Source organism: Heptranchias perlo, chromosome 7 (assembly GCF_035084215.1).
Source record: "Heptranchias perlo isolate sHepPer1 chromosome 7, sHepPer1.hap1, whole genome shotgun sequence".
Taxonomy (NCBI): domain Eukaryota; kingdom Metazoa; phylum Chordata; class Chondrichthyes; order Hexanchiformes; family Hexanchidae; genus Heptranchias; species Heptranchias perlo.
Window position 1 is genome coordinate 54,930,039 of NC_090331.1, and position 18,084 is coordinate 54,948,122.

At 37.1% G+C, this 18,084-nt stretch overlaps 3 protein-coding genes across 9 annotated transcripts in view; all 3 read left to right on the forward strand.

Annotated features, from left to right (window-relative positions):
* The first annotated feature begins 16 nt into the window (after positions 1–16).
* hoxd3a (homeobox D3a) overlaps positions 17–18,084 on the forward strand; it is a 37,601-nt gene continuing 19,533 nt past the window's right edge. For 2 of the 4 annotated variants that reach the window (XM_067987597.1, XM_067987594.1), the window contains exon 1: positions 17–413. The gene's annotated coding sequence lies outside the window, so the exon portion shown is untranslated. Of the gene's footprint in view, positions 414–8,868; positions 8,919–11,024; positions 11,052–18,084 lie in introns of those variants that run through there. The other 2 variants (XM_067987595.1, XM_067987599.1) reach the window with 2 other exon arrangements.
* On the forward strand, positions 376–17,711 carry hoxd4a (homeobox D4a). Of its 3 annotated transcripts, none has more exons than XM_067987608.1 (4): positions 376–413; positions 11,025–11,051; positions 15,328–16,308; positions 16,727–17,711. In XM_067987608.1, exons 3-4 carry the CDS (start codon positions 15,897–15,899, stop codon positions 17,035–17,037), a joined length of 723 nt encoding a protein of 240 aa, XP_067843709.1. In that variant the 5' UTR covers positions 376–413; positions 11,025–11,051; positions 15,328–15,896; the 3' UTR covers positions 17,038–17,711. The 3 variants fall into 3 exon arrangements, with proteins under 3 accessions (XP_067843709.1, XP_067843708.1, XP_067843710.1); XM_067987607.1 differs by lacking the exon at positions 376–413 and adding an exon at positions 8,901–8,918; XM_067987609.1 differs by lacking the exons at positions 376–413; positions 11,025–11,051 and adding an exon at positions 12,938–13,084.
* Positions 569–7,739, forward strand: LOC137323734 (homeobox protein Hox-D5). Of its 2 annotated transcripts, XM_067987604.1 has the most exons (4): positions 569–586; positions 2,987–3,145; positions 4,333–6,482; positions 6,867–7,739. In XM_067987604.1, the coding sequence occupies exons 3-4, from the start codon at positions 5,975–5,977 to the stop codon at positions 7,115–7,117; spliced, it is 759 nt and encodes a 252-aa protein (XP_067843705.1). In that variant the 5' UTR covers positions 569–586; positions 2,987–3,145; positions 4,333–5,974; the 3' UTR covers positions 7,118–7,739. The 2 variants fall into 2 exon arrangements, with proteins under 2 accessions (XP_067843705.1, XP_067843704.1); XM_067987603.1 differs by lacking the exon at positions 569–586 and having other exon boundaries at positions 2,950–3,145.

Consider the following 18,084-nt stretch of genomic DNA (forward strand, 5'->3'; position numbering starts at 1 on the left):
GGCTTTGGTCACGTGAGTCTAGTAACTGCGTTCATGGCCTTTTCATGATTTCCCTTGTGAATATTTCACTGCATTCCGCTGCTAACTCGTCTCAAACCGTCTTTTCTATCAGTATCTCCCCTTGCCTGCTTTTGTCGTTGGTATTTGGCGCCAGCTGCTTGCAAAAAAGGACACTATCCTCTGTATTCGCGGTGTTCAGTCCTTTTCTGCACAACTATGAGGAAGTCATTCGACTCATGTCGGGACTTTGCAATCTGATCACTCTCACAGACTTCTGACGTCTGCTTACAGTCTTTCATTTACCCTTCAATTCGCTTTACCTTTTTTTTTTAAAGTTATTTTATTAATCGAACAAGTACAAATGGAATACAACATCCACCTGGTTACTCTTCTGGGGAAGCGCCCTGAAAGCGGTAAGTGCTGTGTTTTTCCCTGCTCTGCTGTTGGAGATCGCTGTGTTGTACCTCGGATGCGACGGCGTTTGTTTCGTTGGTTGTGTTCTAGGTAGCTGTTTGGGAGGTCGAGGAACGTTCGACATAAATGAACAAACAACAAGACTGATTTTAAAACGGCACCTTCTAACCAGGTCCAGGTGATCGATTGAATTCAAATAGTGGCTGTAGTGCAGATTAATTAAATATTTATTTTCCGCAATAAGACGGAGAGTTGCGATTCATGCCTATCTTTGATATGAAAGCTTCGCCACAAGGCAGCTGACATTTGTGGCCATGATCCACAGTGGAGATGAATCGGATTGCGTAATTTACTCATGGGATGATGATTATTAGAATAATTATTATTACTAGTAGTACTGCTGTTGTTGTTGCGGTTATTTTGGGAACCGATGACCGATGAACTGCCGGTGTTTGTTGGCTTTACTCTGTTTTTGCAGATATGTGATTTTCCGCGCTATTGGGAATCTTGCAGACGAGGACATTGGTGGACTCTTTGGCTGTCTACTGAAAAGTTGTAGTGATGAATGATACACTTTGTGTTAATGATCCTAATAATTCAGTGCAGTAAAGATGAGCTTTAGCCACCCCAAGAAACGATCAGAATTTTGGGGAAATGTTTGGCTAACATTTGAATGATAATATTTCACTACGTGACAGTACTTTTTACAAATGAGAGGCACTCGTACAATAATTATCCTGCAGTCGATATCAGACTTGTGGTTTCAATATGCTAGTAATGAGTAGGGATTCAGTAAACGTTTCAAACACTGCACTTTTTGTCACAGTTGCAAATGGTTCGTCCATCTGATGATTTATTTTCTGAAACAAGTTCTACCCAATTTGGATTGTACAGTTCACAAAAACCATAAGGTCTGCTTCCTGGGATTTTTTTAAAAATTGGGTACAAACAGCCCCAACACCACGTTAGTGCTTTCACAATGCAAAGCGTAACTGTCACTAGAAAAACATCGGGCTCCTTTATTTCCCCTCTCACTTATTTCTCAATATTAACTATTTAATCGCAACTCCTTGCTGCGGAAATATGCGCAGAACAAAGACATGCCAGTTACTGTTAACAAGAGATTAATTTATCCGTAAATATGTCTATCATTTTTTTTGCCAAGGCAGTTGTTTGTATTTCCAGTGATTAAATACTCAGAGAGGATTGTTAATGATTTTTCTCACTTAACATCAGTGTTGAATAAGGGAGGTTCTGTTTTCACCCACTTGAAATTAATTATCATGTTTGCCGTTTGACGGTAAACTGATTCGTCATTCAGTCTCCAGATTATTTACTGAAAACAGATAAAGTGACAATGTTTCACATTAGTTTGATTATCCATGTGGCGTATAATTATAGTGATGTTAATTCGCTATTAGCATCTGGTATATATTTACAAACGATTTTTTTTTTAAAAAAAACGTTGATCTACCTGCGCCTGTGTCTGTCGCATAGACCAACAGGTACATTGTCGAAATGAAACTCGGGCTGCTAAAAATAAGGTCACAAAGTGTTCCTAGAACCAAATGAACGTTTAATGATATCGTAACATTTGCAACTAAGTCATTCTTTATCACAGCGTAAGTATGTCGATATTAATTGTCTATTTTAGACAAGATCTACCAACAGAAGTGTATCCATACTAAGATTATATCAGATTGGAGAGACTGAAGTCCGTAGTATTATTTTGCTCTTTTGAGAAAGCAGTTTCATTTTCATCTCAAATTTCTCGCAGCAATTGCCATTAATTTTATAATATAATGTTTTAATATCATTTTCAATTCATCGTTTGGGTTCACTGCTATGTGTTTATGGCATATACAACAATTCTAATGCAGATATTATTAATGCAGCTTTTTTCGTCTCAGTTAAAACGCCAAACGAGATAAATATTTGTTTTAGATATCTTTTTCGATAAACTAAAGCTGGTTACCCGGAGTTATGCGATAGCTACACTGTACGCGTTTTAGAATACAATGAAAGGCTGATTTGTGATTTCCTAGATGTTTTCCTCTTGACAAGCTCCAACTTAGTATAAACACATTAAAAAAAGAAACTGAACGGAAAAAAACAAGCCATCATTACAAATACAATCATCAGAAAACACGTATTTGTAAATCTCAATGCGAGTGACAATTTTTAAAGTCGAATTATTTAATTTGTGTTCTTCAAGATCACATAGTCTTCATTTTTGCTAAAATTGCTTGACAGGGATACAATGTCCGTGTGTGTATGCGCATGCTGAATTACTGCAGGTATCCAGCGGTCTACTTGGAAGCTTTGCTCTGGAGAATTTTTTTCATAATACACCCTCTGCACCGACAATGCTCAAATATAATTTCCAAACAATTTCAACATAACAATAGCAAAATATTACAATTAATTATTTAATGGAAACAGCTTTTCAATTAACACCTGTGACAAAAGGTAATCTGATCACCTTCAACATTTAGCATTTTTAATTAACTATACTGCTTTTCCAATCCTTTTAACATGAATTTGTAAATGTAAACAATTCTTAATCCAACAGATTTAATCTCGAGTTTAACGGGAATAATCCATTGTGATCCCAGAGACAGCTCGCTCCTCACAGGGTTGACAAACAAACGAATTTCCAGACCGCGATCTTCATCTGAATTTATTACAAAGGCGAACGCACTGCAAAGTGAAAATCAATAAAAATTAATTGGTATGATTTGATCATTCCACAGTATGAACATGACCCACAATCGCGTCCAGTATAAGGGTTAAATGTTTAAATACTGGCTGTGCTGCTTCAAAAGTTTCAGGGATACAAAGGAGCAGTAGCCTAGAAAACATGTTTTATTTTCGCCATACTCAGTATTTGAAGCCATACTATTCAATCGAGTGTTCTGTAAGAGCGGCCTGAGTTGTTAGTACAGGACAAAGCCAATATTTCTTCCACCGACTGTCAGGCGGCTGCCGCAAGGTTAGATTTACGAGCGTTAGACAGAGTCAGTTGGACTGTGTAGCAACTACGTTCTTAGCTTAGAATTACAAGAGGGGCACACAAATCAAGGTTCACAAAAGATAAATAAAACTAAACCCATTTCATCTAAAATATACTTGTTAAAATATTAAATTTTCTTGTATTTAAGCTTAGCGTATCGCAAGCTATAAGTTGTAATATATTATGTACTATCCAGCATCAGTGCAGAGTTATTATTTCAATCGAGGCCTATTCGATTCTACACTGAAACTGTAATCCTGAAACCATCCCAATAACTCGAGATCTATGCAGTTTTACGTCTGTAGTTCGAACTCACGTGCTGATAATAGAGGACAGTTGGCCCTAATTATACAGTTCTTGACTGCATATTATTTTCTTTGGACTATGCCTTGATTTGAATTATTTTACAATACTTTAATTCCCCTGTTCTTAAATGCTCTGGTGATAAGTATCAGGCAAAGAAACAAAAATAAATCAATTGTCCAGCGCTGTAAGACGACACAGTAAATACTGTAAATGTATTTCTGCCATAGTGTATAAGTCAAATATTGTTTCGTATGAAAAAACAAGTGTGCGTGGGGTTGGGGCGGCCAAATAACATGGATAATCCTATTTTATTGCATATTAATTCACTTACACATGTGGTTATGGGAACCCACTTTTTTATTTCCATAAAAACCAACCAGCAACATATACATGTAATTCACGTGTGTTAAATATTAAGATTATTTTGGGCGGATTTTTGCAAAGTTCTTCAAGCCCGAATCAATGGCAGTCGATTTTGACATTATTACTCCTCACTTGTTGTGCCGTTCCGGATCACAATCTAGGATTTATAATCCGCCTATTAATCAAACCGGAAAAGACAATTCCTGTTTCAAATATTATTTTTATTGCTCTCGCAGTGTTCCTGCATTTCTAGCCAGCTCGAACTGGTTCGATGTATTCAAAGTCGAATATTGCACCGCAAAACTATCCCTGCACAGAAAGACAACGGACCAAAAGTGCAGCCCCTGGAATCTGCATCATTCGTTTTCGAAATGTGTACATATTTGATGAAGACTATCTTTCTGCAATGATTCATTTTTAAAATGGCCTCAGCATATATATTGGAGCGTACATTAGACCTCAGAGGCTAGTTGCAAATACCACGACCCGCCAAAGTGCGAAATTGAGATTGTACAGGGGAAAACTGCAATAAAGTTTACGATGAACTGCACAATGAAAATAAAAAATGTGTGTAACGCACTTCCGCTTAGCTTTTCGATATGTTGTTCTGTCGAGACTCGTGTCGGCGTCGACCTAACCAGTCACAAAGTAACATATAGGGTTAATCCTTTTTCTTAAACCAGTACCTGATGATAACAGAGAACACATACTTCATGTAGAATCGTGACTTTAGTGGGCAAGGGAAGCAAAAGACGGACCATATATTTGAAAAAAAAAGCTCGTGGGAAACTTTGTAAAACCTTTTTTTAATATACAACCTGTAAAGATATATAACTAATGTGTAAATAATCTTAGCGCAGTGTTCTACGAAAATAATACATTCAAATCATTGTAAATTCTAGCGACACGGGCAGTGTGAGTACGTGTGAGGAGAATACCTGTGAATCGTAGATTGGATTAACTTGTTTTTCTAACAAAATAATTTTCACGTCCTCGTTTCCCACAAGAGAAATAATCTAAAAATCCCAAACCGTTTGAGTAAAAACCGGAATCGGAATTGTGCAGTAGTAATAATTACTGCAAATACTTTAAGATTCATTTCCATCAAGCAGTTCGCCACGAATCAAATTATTTATTTACAGTCAGCATCAAACTAAGGGGTCAATTACACATTTAATATAAAAGAAAAGTGTTCTTAGAAAAAAGAGGTGTTAATTGTGCTACAAAATATGTTGAATTATTGTACAACAATTTTCATAATAAAGGCCACACAATTTTGAGGCTCTAAGGAGTTGTATATTACATGTCAACATATGGCAATTCAGCTAGTTACGTTACACCTGTACTGTACATAAGTGTATACACTAATAAAATCACTAAACAGTATTTTATATTTACAGAAACATTTTGCGTATGCGGGCCTATAAACGTCGACAGATACATAATTCATAATTTCAGATAACAGAAAGCAGCTCTCATAACTAACAATGATCTTATCTTGAACCGTGAACCATTTTAAAAACTGAACCCATTCCGAAAAAACCGTAGCAAACGGTCTATACGTCAAAGCGTATTTCGATTTTGCTTTGTTGATATGGGCCTGGTTTTCCCCATGTTTGCCAGCAGGAGGCGCTGTAGGACAAGGCTCGCTAAATCACAGCTAGTATTCTCGCTGCATGAATTACCCCCAGGGTCAGGCACAAGAATTTACGACTGGTCAACAAAAGCACGTGATCTAAACTTGTGTCCCATATTTGGTTGCATACGTAGGAGGCAGAGAAATGACATGTGCCTTTTATTTCCATATTTCATTATATATCGCGCGGTCTAGTGGCGAATAAACGTCTAAGAACCACAAATCAAACCCCTAAAAGGCAGATGAGTTCCTACTTTTTAAACTCCTTCTCAGGTCGCTACCAAAATGGCCACGATTATCAGTTGCAGAGTTATGGAAATGCTGCGTCTGTGGGCGAGCATTTCAGGGAATCGACGATGCTCTCCGCCAGGTATGGCTATGATTACACCGGGATAGACCTCAGCATGACTCGTTCTAACTCAAATCTGTGTGGAGATAGTGAAAGGTCTACTAACTACCTGCAAACAGCCAGTAACACCTTTCATAGCTCATCTGGTGTGAGAACTAAGTCTCCTGATCCTGCCTTCAGCTCTGAATCTTTAATAAGCACACCAGACAGTGCTATTAAGACGGGGGCAACTATCACAGAGCCCAGTCACTCATACAGCGGTAGCCAGGACCCATCGCCGGTTACCGATGAGCATCCTAAGGGGACGAACAGCCCCAAACCAGAAAGTGGACAACTAGACAAGGATCCAGCACAGCAGATGCAGATATACCCATGGATGAAAAAGCTGCACCTTAACCAAGGTACGCTCACTGCCGCCATTCTGCTTTTTGACATACATTTTAATCTTGATCGAATTAATTTTTATATTGAGAGCCAAATTAATTCAGCTGGCGTGATCTAAGTATATAACGACTATTTATAAAAGTATAGCAGTTCGAATCATAGCGGAATATAAGACTGTTGCTTTGAAGTATTAGCAATTATGCCAGGAGCTATACTATGTTATTCATCTTACCGCTTTCCGTTGAAATTTAAAATATGTTTAAAATATTTTGACATATATATCTGAACAACTGAACATTTTGTTCTAGACAGATATTATTACGTATTTGTATGAAACTGTATAATTCATACTTTCGTTTATACTGATACTTGTAGTCATGCATCTTTAACTTTTTCTTAAGAAGGCTTAAGTGGACCAGAAGGAAAACGAACGAGGACGGCTTATACTCGCTACCAGACCCTGGAGCTGGAGAAAGAATTCCATTATAACAGATACCTTACACGACGCCGGCGGATAGAAATCGCTCACGCCCTGTGCTTGACTGAAAGACAAATTAAAATCTGGTTCCAAAACCGAAGAATGAAATGGAAAAAGGACAATAAATTGAAAAGTATAAATGTCAGCCCTCCAGGAGGAGGGTTTCAGCCATAGCTGGTTTCACCTAACTGGCTATAATATTACTATCCAGATGATCTTTTAAGTTGCAATAGGAAAGGTTGCTTGGCCACATTAAATGTTTTTGTATGAGCTACGTTAATACGTTGTTCACATGTACGTTCAACGTCTTGTCATCAATTTATGAAGAAAATAATGCAATTTATCAGTTGTCATCAACAGATGTTGAAATCGTGTTTTTATATATTGATAATAACATCCATGTCTAAATTTAGATTGTGAGAGAAAAAAAGAGGCCAACCGACGTAATGTAGCCAAGCAAATCATTTGTCTCTGAGAACAGAATGAAGTTTTGCTGTATATTTGGTTGCTGAACAAACAAATCCTGTACCGAATTATAGCTTCGCTAAGACTCTAATTTAATAATATTTTATAAACTTAGATAAATATTGTTTATTTCATCTCTTTTTACATCAATGGTGATTTTTGTTTGATTATTGCTTGGAATGTTTGCTTGGAGTGTTGCTGTGGTCCCAGGTATATCTTGTCATGTATATTCTGTACATATATAATGTTTAAATGTCTGCCTTTATCCCATGGAAATGAAAGAAGTGATGTTTTTGTCTACAAAATTGAAATAAACCCAGTTTTACCAATAGACATTTCACCTGGTGTTTTGTTTAGCTCAAATGGGTGTATAAAAGCACTAACAATTGGTTACTTGTGAAAGAACCAAATGACATATCACTTTCGCACTTTACCTCTATTCGTTTGACACCAAAGTTCTCTTAATACTGGTTCCAATGTTTCAGGACTCACAGAAGTCCCTTGGACTGAACCCTTTTTGAACACTTTCTGAATTAAAAATACTTTTACTATTTTTGGCAAGAACTGTCGGCCGAGCTGATACTTTATTTCAATATTTTTTTTAAAAAAAGAACACGCGTCATACTTCAGAAACCCCAGCACTTAGACTACAGACACGTTCATTTTCAAAAGGCAATTTGATAAACTGTTGTCTAATGGAAGAAGAATATGAGTTTATGTTTTTATTAATGACTACTAACAATATAAATATTCGGAAAATGTATAACTCCATTGGTAGGATTTGATTGGAAGAACTACGGAGTTTATGGACAACTTCATATTAGTTTCCATTGCGTGGAATAATTTATCATGAATATCTGCACTGATAATGTTTTTGCACCCAGCATTTATGACTAAAACAGCAGGAAATAACAGACTGTTGAAGCGACGGAAATAGAAAAACGAAGTCATAGGAAGCTGTAACTGTCAGAAGAAATCTTTGCTTGTATTCTCAATCTACCAATTTCTATTTCGCTGTAGTTCACAAGTTATCGGTTTCGTATACATGTAGTGTATTTACACTTACCAAATCTAATAGATCCCCGTGGTTGCATAAGAAATGCCCAGACTGCGTTTTAAAGTAAAGAAGCTTATTCTCCAAGGCCCGCGTCCTCTGGGTACTCAGATGCTTAGCTTTATATTACTGAGAGAACATTTCGACGAACATGGCTGTCTTTAGTGAATAAAAGTTTTAAAGTTTAAGGGTTATTTATATGGACGCCACAGAGCCAGGTCCTGACTGGCTATGGAGGGACACGTGATGCCATTAAACTTTGTTTTATGGTTAGGGGAGTTGACAAGCCAAAATATAATTCACATCATATATTAGGTTAAGAGCAGACAAGTGCAGATGGTTAGTGTTTTCGAGAGGGTCTGTGGAAAGTGACACCAAGAAGCAAGCTGTCCTGTTCCACCGCTATGGATTGGCAATGTCCTTGTGGCTTCTACCTTTGCGCTAGAAAAGCGGCAAGTAAGTTCTTTCTCATCGGTAATAGGGCTGATGAACGCGTGACACCTGATGTCATTCGGGGCTCTTGGGCGCATGTACTGTTTCTTGGCCAGCCAAAAAAAAAGAAAATGTAGTACAACGTGAGTTCAATTTCAACAGCTAGATGTTATGATGAATGCGAAATAATGTTCAGTTATGGAAATAATATTCCAATATACCAAACAAAGGATATTTTAAGTATATTACTAAATTTGTAACTAAAATTACAAATGCTTGTTCATGAAGAATGTTGTGCATCATAGCTTAAATGTTAAATTAAAGAGAAAGCAGAAATAAAGTGTAAATTTTCTTATATTTTAAGCAAGTGCAAGTAAGGTTATTTACAAAACCAAGCAGTTCTCATGCTGCTTAATCACGTGTATTAGAAAGATTATTATATTAAGACAGCTCTGAAAAATATAAACTACACAGTCCTTCCTAATATGTAACACTTTTATACGTTGAAAGTCGATTTTAAAAACACAGAGCCCGGAGCAGCAAAGCTGTGCATAGAATACAAATTGCTTCTGTATAATCTGCGAGTCTGGCTGAAAAAATACCTGGGAAATATGAAATATTTTAAGAAACGGTTCTGCACGTTTAAAGAAGAATAAAATCTTCTGCATACTTTTTGTTGCATCTCCTCTATTAATTTGCAGAGGTTGCGTAACATTTTGAAATAATCTGTTCGGTTATAGATGTCACGGTTTTGTTCAGAGTCCCGAGGGTTTTCTAATCGATCACATTCGTAACAATTTGGACTAGAAATATAGAACAATGACTAACAAGGTGCTGTTTAATGTATAAAACGGTGAGCTTTCATTTTCTCCAAATATCTGCTCAAAGAAAACATCATAAATGTTAAAGGTGCAGTAAGAACATTCACTGCAATTGGCGAGATCTAGTCTGGAAATCTCACAACTGTTTTTGTGTCTCACAGATAGTGATGCAAAAACGAAATGAACTAGCCGTATTTATTGTTTCTGGTACACATTGAAATTACTTATGGCCTACATAAACGTTATATGAAACGTTGATAAAATGACATGGCAAGATTTAAAGAGAGTGAGAGAAAACTGCGAAATCATAAACAGTTCAAGACGGGATCGAAAATCCCCATATTCACAGCAATAATGAATGAATAAATATCAAACACGACACGGAACAGGCTCAGCCCAAAAAGCTATTTGAGATGAAGAACGTTGACATTGAAGGCTGAAAATAGGAGCAATATACCTATAAATAATCAGAGTTTGCTTTAAAAAAGAAAAATAAATCTGGCACGTTATGACCTATTTAACCAACTTTAGCTTAATGAGAATTTTAAGTCTATATTTTTCATAAAAGAAAAATTAAAGATTTCGAAATTCTTCGAAGTTAGCGAGGTAGAGCATCACTAAGAGCGAAAGCTTTTTCTGCTCTAAATTCTCAATAAAACTTGCAACTGACAAGAAAAACAAACAGAACACCTAGGGAAAAGACGTGCCAAGTTTTACGAGAAAACGTTTGGGAGTGGATTACGGCCGACAGAGGAGTTTTTATTAATGTCGCTTATCATTACAAATCGACATTTTATTCACATAGATTTATTTTATAAGTTCAATGAATGGTCACATTAACTCAAGAAAGAAGATTAAACTGTACATTGTCAGACACTGTTAACGGCTAGGACAATCTAAAACCAGTGTTGAAATAACAGTTTACTTAGAATGTATATCATTATTACATGGGGTTTCCTATTCTTCAACAATGTAAAGAGAAACTGGTAGTGCCACGGCAATTAGTAGGGCAAAAATAAATTTCGCCCTAAATGAATGATCGAATATTTGCTTAAAATACTGCACTATAAAAATACAGACTCGCAGTTCTAATGGTAGCATAAGTTATATTGTGGATCACATTGTGATTCTTTGACTTTGAAAATAAAATACCTGAACTCTTAAAGATGATTTTAACAATATTTCAATTATTTTAATATTCGTTTGAATCAGAAAGTGCATATGTACGCATATTTTGTACTGTGTTATCTTTATTCTGTGATTTACTTAGTCTCAACTGTTGAATCTAACTGTTTTTATTTTACTACAGATCTGGCAGAATGGAGGAGGCGCTACAGTAAGTAACTATGTGATATGTCTTAACAGTGTGGCGAATAGTTGGAAGCGGTTGGCTGTTTCAAATGTGGTTTATATGGAAAATGGAGAGATTGTCACATTGTGGTCTAAAGGGAGCGGTAGCATGGATTCTGAAATGATTCCAGTAATAGTTGTTGTGTGCAGCCTGCGTTCTTTGTGATTTCTGTTTAATTTGTATAATGGTGTGGGAGAAATAATGATGTTACATTCAATTTCCCTGAAAGGAATAGAATCTTTATAGGCACAGAGTAAAATCAGTTAAAATATAATTGTGTTTAACTCTAATTAACTGTGGCAGTGTAGATTTAGAGTCAGATTTGGCTGGCTTGTTATTTCGAACTGGCAATGCACAACACAGCGCCTCCCAGTGCAAGGCTGCATCTCTAAAAGGTCATTTGGAGGAAAGTTATTGTTCCGGTTTCAACAACATCTGTAAAAACGCTTTGCCGAACGACGTGGCAATAATTACAGCATATATTTAAAGTGCACTCTTGATGAGCTAACAGAGGCTTGTAGGCGAAGGTAAATGTTAAAGCTCTTCAGATATTACAGCCACTGTAAACATGTAGGCCAAACATCAAGCCTTGTGACTGCCAGAGCATCAAATGAGCTATTCGTTTAACTAAAGCACAGTATTTCTTTTCTTGTAGCATCTATTGGTTAGGCTCACCTTTGATGATTTCACTGTGCTTTTTGTAAAGATTGACCTGATCGTTGGTAGAATAATTATTCATTAAAAGCATGTATTACTTATTGTAAAATGTTGTTACTTTTTAAATGGAAGCATGTTTCAGTAGTTTCTTGTCGTTTGTTAACTATGAAAGATACAGTAAATAAAATACTTTATTAATAAGTGCACTAAGATAATTTGACGCTATTATTTAAAAATTGTACATTTAAGGGAAAGCTATCAATATCAACGTAGCCAAAGCCGAAAATGCCACATGTCAAATTAGAAAGGTTCAATCCTTATAGTTTCAAAGGGGCTTCAAAACAGAGTTAGATTACTATTTGGCTATCACTTGCCAGTAATACAAATGTTCAGATTCTGTTCTCTCTACATCAGGGACTGTAAACGTTCCCTTGACCTTAGGTCTACTATTGCTCCCTTACTTCAGAAAATTATAATCACTGCTAGGATATCAAAAGTAGACATTTACAGATACCAGTCTATCTTTGCACTCAATATTCGACACAATTTCCCTCCAAGTAACAGAATAATTATGCCACGAGATAAATGTCAAACAAGGACTCACTTTAAATAGATCCAGATAATGTTTAACCGGTATTCGCAAAGCAATAGGCCAGCGCCATGGAGCCTTCGTTTCAGCACTAAGTTTTACAATGTGAATCTTTAGGCGTTGATAAATAATCAAGGGCAATTGCTACTGAAAAGCAAAACAGTCTTGCTTATGCTGAGCGGATTTCTGCAAGAAAATGACTTTCTGGGTCACTAGAAAGGTGAACTTTTAAAAAATTCAATTTTGTTTTTGAAATCGTTGTATTTATACGTAGGAAAGTCCTTAGCAGACAGATGACAATAATAGCTTTCATTGAACCACTGAATCTATGAATAAATATAGGGTTCACTTCCCAAACACTTACTTTGCATTGACATTCTCTAGGTCAAAATCTGCTAGATCAAAAGTCGCAGCACTTGTGTGGGCAGTTAAAAAAAAGAGGTGAATTTTAATCGGGTTTGTTCATCAATAACTCTTTGGCATTGACCTGTCTGAACGAGTCGAGCAGTAAGGTGAAATGCAGGTCACAGCGTCTAACAAATATTAAAATGTGCAGCACCAATCAGCTTCACAATGTGCGATAATTTGAACAGTAAGGAGATTTGGGTTTCGAATTATCGGATGATGTAACAATATCTGGTATTTTCTTTGCAAAAAAAGCTTTTAAAAGCAGAATTCACTGCTGATACTTTCGTTGGCGCCATTGGTTGTCGAAAACTGTTTAGCTCTTTTCTTTCCTAATGCACTGGGGTAAACGAAAAAAAAATCACAGGTAAATAAGATCAAACTTTTAGCGACGTTATGGATTTTTTACAAAGGTAAAATAACCAAAACCATATGACTGAACATTTGTAGAGGATTAGTTTGGCTGCTCTGCCATAAAACGTAGATAAACCGAGACCTTTGTCTGTTGTACTCGACAGAAACAGCAGAGAAATAAACAAGTGAAGATACCGTTAACTGTCAGAAACTCCAGCTTCAGTGTTACATTGTTAATCAATGCATCTCAAAATATTTAAGTATAACCTTTGTATTGTCGAATACACTTACTCTTTTTCGTTGGCGTACGTTTATAATTGTTCTCAGCCTGCCTCTCGTGTGTCTATTTTTTTAACTAGAGAGATAAGGACAGAATTACTATAAGCTTAGCTGAACAGTAAGTTCGGAAAGATTCACACACTTAGAAAAGTTCATGCGTGTGGCGGTCACGAAAGTGAAAATAATAATGCAACTTTCCGATGTGTTTGTAAATGATTTCAGTCTGACCCCGTGCCCTTCAGCCTTTAACGCACAACGCGGTGGCACTGCAGGGACAGTGGGGACAGCAAAGTAAGAATGCACTAGAGTTTAGAAACTACCTTAGACATGTTTGAGGCAGAGGGAATTCTAATTAGCTGGCAGATTAAATTGTATATATTTTTCCTGCATATGACGATCCAATTGACTTGTGGTGTAATTAGATTTTGAAGCATACTGCCGGCAGTATTATTTGATCCAGCTCCTAGGAAATGGGACAGATTAGAATAGAACAAACAATCGTTATTTTACTGGGCTGTTATCATTTTATGAAAGTAGCAATGAGTGAAAAACGCTTTGGAATAAACCAATATTTGCGCTATCATGTATAAATTGTATTTGGTTAAATTTAAGAACTGTTTAGGCCGGGCGATATTTGTTATAACATCCTGCGGTTTGTTAGTGGTGAGTTCAAATTATTAGCATCTGGAGCAATTATTGATTCACGCTGGGGCACTTAGTAATGTTAGCTGGAGCGGATCGGTACAAACTGTTTCCTATAAAATCTCTGTAAAATACGAAGGGTTCATAAACACAGTCATATATAGTAACTTCTGCCTTGTGGACTGGATGCACAAACCAGCTCTGCACGCTGATTCATGTTGCTGCCACTGCCGAACAATGCAAATATAAATGTTTGCTTCCACCTACCAGATATAAGGAAACGACCTCTATGTCTTTCAATGGCTAAACAATTACATTACTTTACAACCGCTTTGCCTGATTTTTTTTCATATTTATTATTATTACACGTCATTAACTCCTTGGGGATCGCTTGTAACTGCATCTTTTAAAACTATTTTTCCATTTTGTAATTAGTCACCGAATTTGTTTGTAACCCGTCGTCTATATATACCCTGTAGAACCGAATTTGTGTGATGTTTCGGTCACAGATTCGTTTCTAGGGGAGTATATGGTCGATGCCAACACTACGAAAATCAGCAAAATTCTTCGTGGCTTTTAGCTTAGACTGATTTAGTTCTAAGTAATATTCAATGATTTGATTAGGAATGGCCTGTTTTTATTTTGCATCCAATCTTCAATATTGAGTAGAAGACTTTTAACCCTCGCCGCTCAGCAGTGAATGGCTTATTTAAGCTATCCTTTGCAATCTAAATATGATGCTTAACGTGTTGATTTACTGATCATTAGTCAGAATGTAGTCGTTTCTAAACTTCTGGATTTACTCTCCGGAAATATAAGATTACTGAAATTTAAGTATTTCTTCCTGAATGCTGCCTGTTTCCATGACGATGGCGATAAATTATCTACAAAGATTGACTTACGGTTTTGTACCGCGTTTGACGATGTTTCTGAATTAAATCGAACCAGATAAGGTCTTTGTTAAAAACTTAAAAACCGAATTGTACATATTACAAATGAAAGAGTTAGAAATATGTTATTACGTTAGTTTAAAGAGAAAATAGGTGGTGAGATATGAGAAGAGGAAAACGAATTGTGAAGCGATTGGAGCATAAACGCTTGCTAGTGAGGCAAGGTCATTAGATATCAAACTTATATTCTACTCTTCCAAATTACTGAACTTTCAGAGCAAAGTATTTTTGACCTTACAATGTCCTTAAGCAACACGTGTAAAGTGCTCTATATGATACGGAAAGCCTTGTTCTGACTTTAGCGAGAGTAGACCATGTTTGCCTTTGAACAACTTTGGTGAAAAGACCTTCCTGCATCTGTAATGGCTGTAATTATTTTCCTCAGCTCCGTTATTCCATTTTTTGGCTAACGGGATGTTTCCTTTGTCACCCTGCGTACGTTGGATTGCCGGCCGTTTCTCCAAGTACTCTCGCTCTTGTCATACTGCTCTCTGACGAAAACAACAACAAAAAATACAAACACGCCGAATGCCTTCTCCATCCTTGATTTATATGAAAAGGGGCAAGGAATGGTCGAAAATTCTCTTTGGACAAAAGAGCAAATTACCTGAGCAATATTCGGGCGCTCAGTGAGTGCTCATTATTCTCTCCAAATGGAAACCGCTATTATGTGCATTTTCCGGAAACTATTTCAAATATTTAGTGACTGCTGGAAAAAATTAAAGACGTTGCACTTTTAATTTTTTTTAAAAATCAAGGTTTTCTGGACGAAGTTTGTAAAAAAAATTGTCATTAGCTGTTTCCTTATCCGGGAATCGGGCACGACCCCGCCATTGGCTCGCACAGTCACATGGGTGACTAACTTTATTCAGTTGACAGCAAGTAGGAGGGCTTTATGGAACGGGAAAAAAGACAACTCCGAGAAAAATTAGTATTTTCCACCTTCAGAAATTAATGACCATGAGTTCGTATTTGATGAACTCTAAATATGTGGATCCCAAATTTCCTCCTTGCGAGGAATACTCGCAAAATAACTACATACCTGACCACTGCTCAGAGTATTACAGTCAGTCGCAGGACTCTGATTTTCAGCACCAAGGAATCTATCCACGGTCAAACTACAGCGGCCAGTCGTACAGCTGCAGCAACGCTCGGGGCTCTCCAGTGCAGCAGAGGGGTCATGTGCAGGCACAGCCCGCTCCTCAGAACCACCTCACAGGGCAGGGGGAGCCCGTTGCACCGCTCCAAGTGTCCATAGCCCGGCCTTGCAGCCAGCAGCAACATAATGCAAAGAACCAAAACGGCACAGCAACCAAACAGGCAGCAGTGGTTTATCCTTGGATGAAGAAAATCCACGTTAACACGGGTAAGGTCCACTTTTGTTTTCTTGCCCCTGCTGCTTCGCCACCCCTGGCAAATATTTGTGACTCATTGGTATCGGTCTACCGTAAATAACTCCTTCAAAGGAGGATTTATGAGCGGTTTTTAAAAAGACCGGCAATTACACCCATCATAAATTTTTATTGCTGAGGAAATAGGCCGCTGGCCATGTGGCTGACTCCATGTGAAAACTCGAGCCTGAGAGTAACAGGGACATGTTATATCTCTGATTCAGAAAGAACTTTAAAGTGATCCTTAGTAATAATATATATTTGAACTTTTTACTAGAGGTACTGTTACAGTGCGGTGTGCGTGCAGACGTTGCTTTTAGAACTGCATAGTGGAAGCGGCTGACAAACTTTAGGTTCAGATTTGAATGGTTTTTGAATTGTTTTATTTTTCAGTGAATCCTAATTACACTGGAGGGGAACCAAAACGTTCACGAACTGCCTACACAAGGCAGCAGGTTTTAGAACTGGAAAAGGAATTCCATTTTAACAGGTATCTGACAAGACGACGTCGTATTGAAATAGCCCACACTTTATGTCTTTCCGAACGCCAGATCAAAATTTGGTTTCAGAATAGAAGAATGAAGTGGAAAAAAGATCACAAACTGCCTAATACTAAGACCAGATCGTCTAGTTCTTCTTCTGCTTCCAATCAACAGTCACAAACTGTTTCCAAGGACCAACAAACAGACCTCACAAGTTTATAAAAGGACATCTTAAAGGCTCTTTAAGTGTATATAATGAGACATTTCCAGGCAGAAATTGCATGTACCGATAACATGGCTTGTAGGTGCTTTCCTGCTGATGTTTATGGCATTGAAGAGACCTTATCTTATGCCGTCACCTTGTTCTTAAATGTAGGAAATGAAACAAAAAAGGAGAACGTCACCTTAGCTGCAGCTGAAACGTTTGCGATCCTAGTCAGTGGCTATTCTTACCATACAGCACACCTTAGTAACCTTAACAAGTGCAAGGCGCTAAGTCGTGAAGACATGGTGAGGTGTACACTCCAGGAAGGTACATGTGTAGTCTGCTAGCATGAAAATGAAAGGCTGCGACGCTTGTTCATGGTCTTTTTATTTTATAATGAAGGCTCGGTGATTTGTTGTGGTAATTTCTTGTTTCCACAACTATTTTTGCTTGTAATGTGTATTTTTGCGATTCCTTCTCTTTGTGTATATTGTGTTGATATTCGAGATTTATAGTGATCAGGAATTAGACAGTGTTTTGTGGTTTCTTTATTTAAAATGAGAAAAAATAGTATTTGTAATTGTGCTGCTGGATGGATTATTGTTACAAGTCTACAATGCAAGATTGCATACATTTTTATGTTCAAGAATGATACCAAAATTCGTACGCACTACTAAAGTTCAAAAAATAAATTTAGTAGTAACAAGCTGACAAGCGTGACTAGTTTTCCTTATTGGTATCTGGGTATGCATTCTTATATATGACTACAGCTTATGTTGCGACGCTGTCGTGAACAAACGCCATTAAAAGAGACCCTACATATTCGTTTTTTGTAAGAATGCGAAGTGCCATAAACCTGCAATTCAATATCAAATATCCAAAGACAGCAAACGTCGTTGTCTAAAACAAGATTTTTGAAAGAGAAATGTGCTTAGTGGAATATTGCAACAGTACTTTGTGTTCAGGGCGCTTGTTAAACTCTGTTTCTCGGTTTGTTGGTTGATAAATGAGTAAGCTGGTTACACCAATCTGTGAACGTTTAGTATTACAAGTGGGAATGTGTT

What these genes read in the sequence shown, in the direction of transcription:
- hoxd4a (XM_067987608.1), top strand. Translation starts at nt 15,897, where the DNA reads ATGACCATGAGTTCGTATTTGATGAACTCTAAATATGTGGATCCCAAA. An exon ending in GAAAATCCACGTTAACACGG is followed by an intron (nt 16,309 to 16,726) that starts GTAAGGTCCACT and finishes TTTATTTTTCAG; the next exon opens with TGAATCCTAATTACACTGGA.
- LOC137323734 (XM_067987604.1), top strand. Translation starts at nt 5,975, where the DNA reads ATGAGTTCCTACTTTTTAAACTCCTTCTCAGGTCGCTACCAAAATGGC. An exon ending in AAAGCTGCACCTTAACCAAG is followed by an intron (nt 6,483 to 6,866) that starts GTACGCTCACTG and finishes CTTTTTCTTAAG; the next exon opens with AAGGCTTAAGTGGACCAGAA.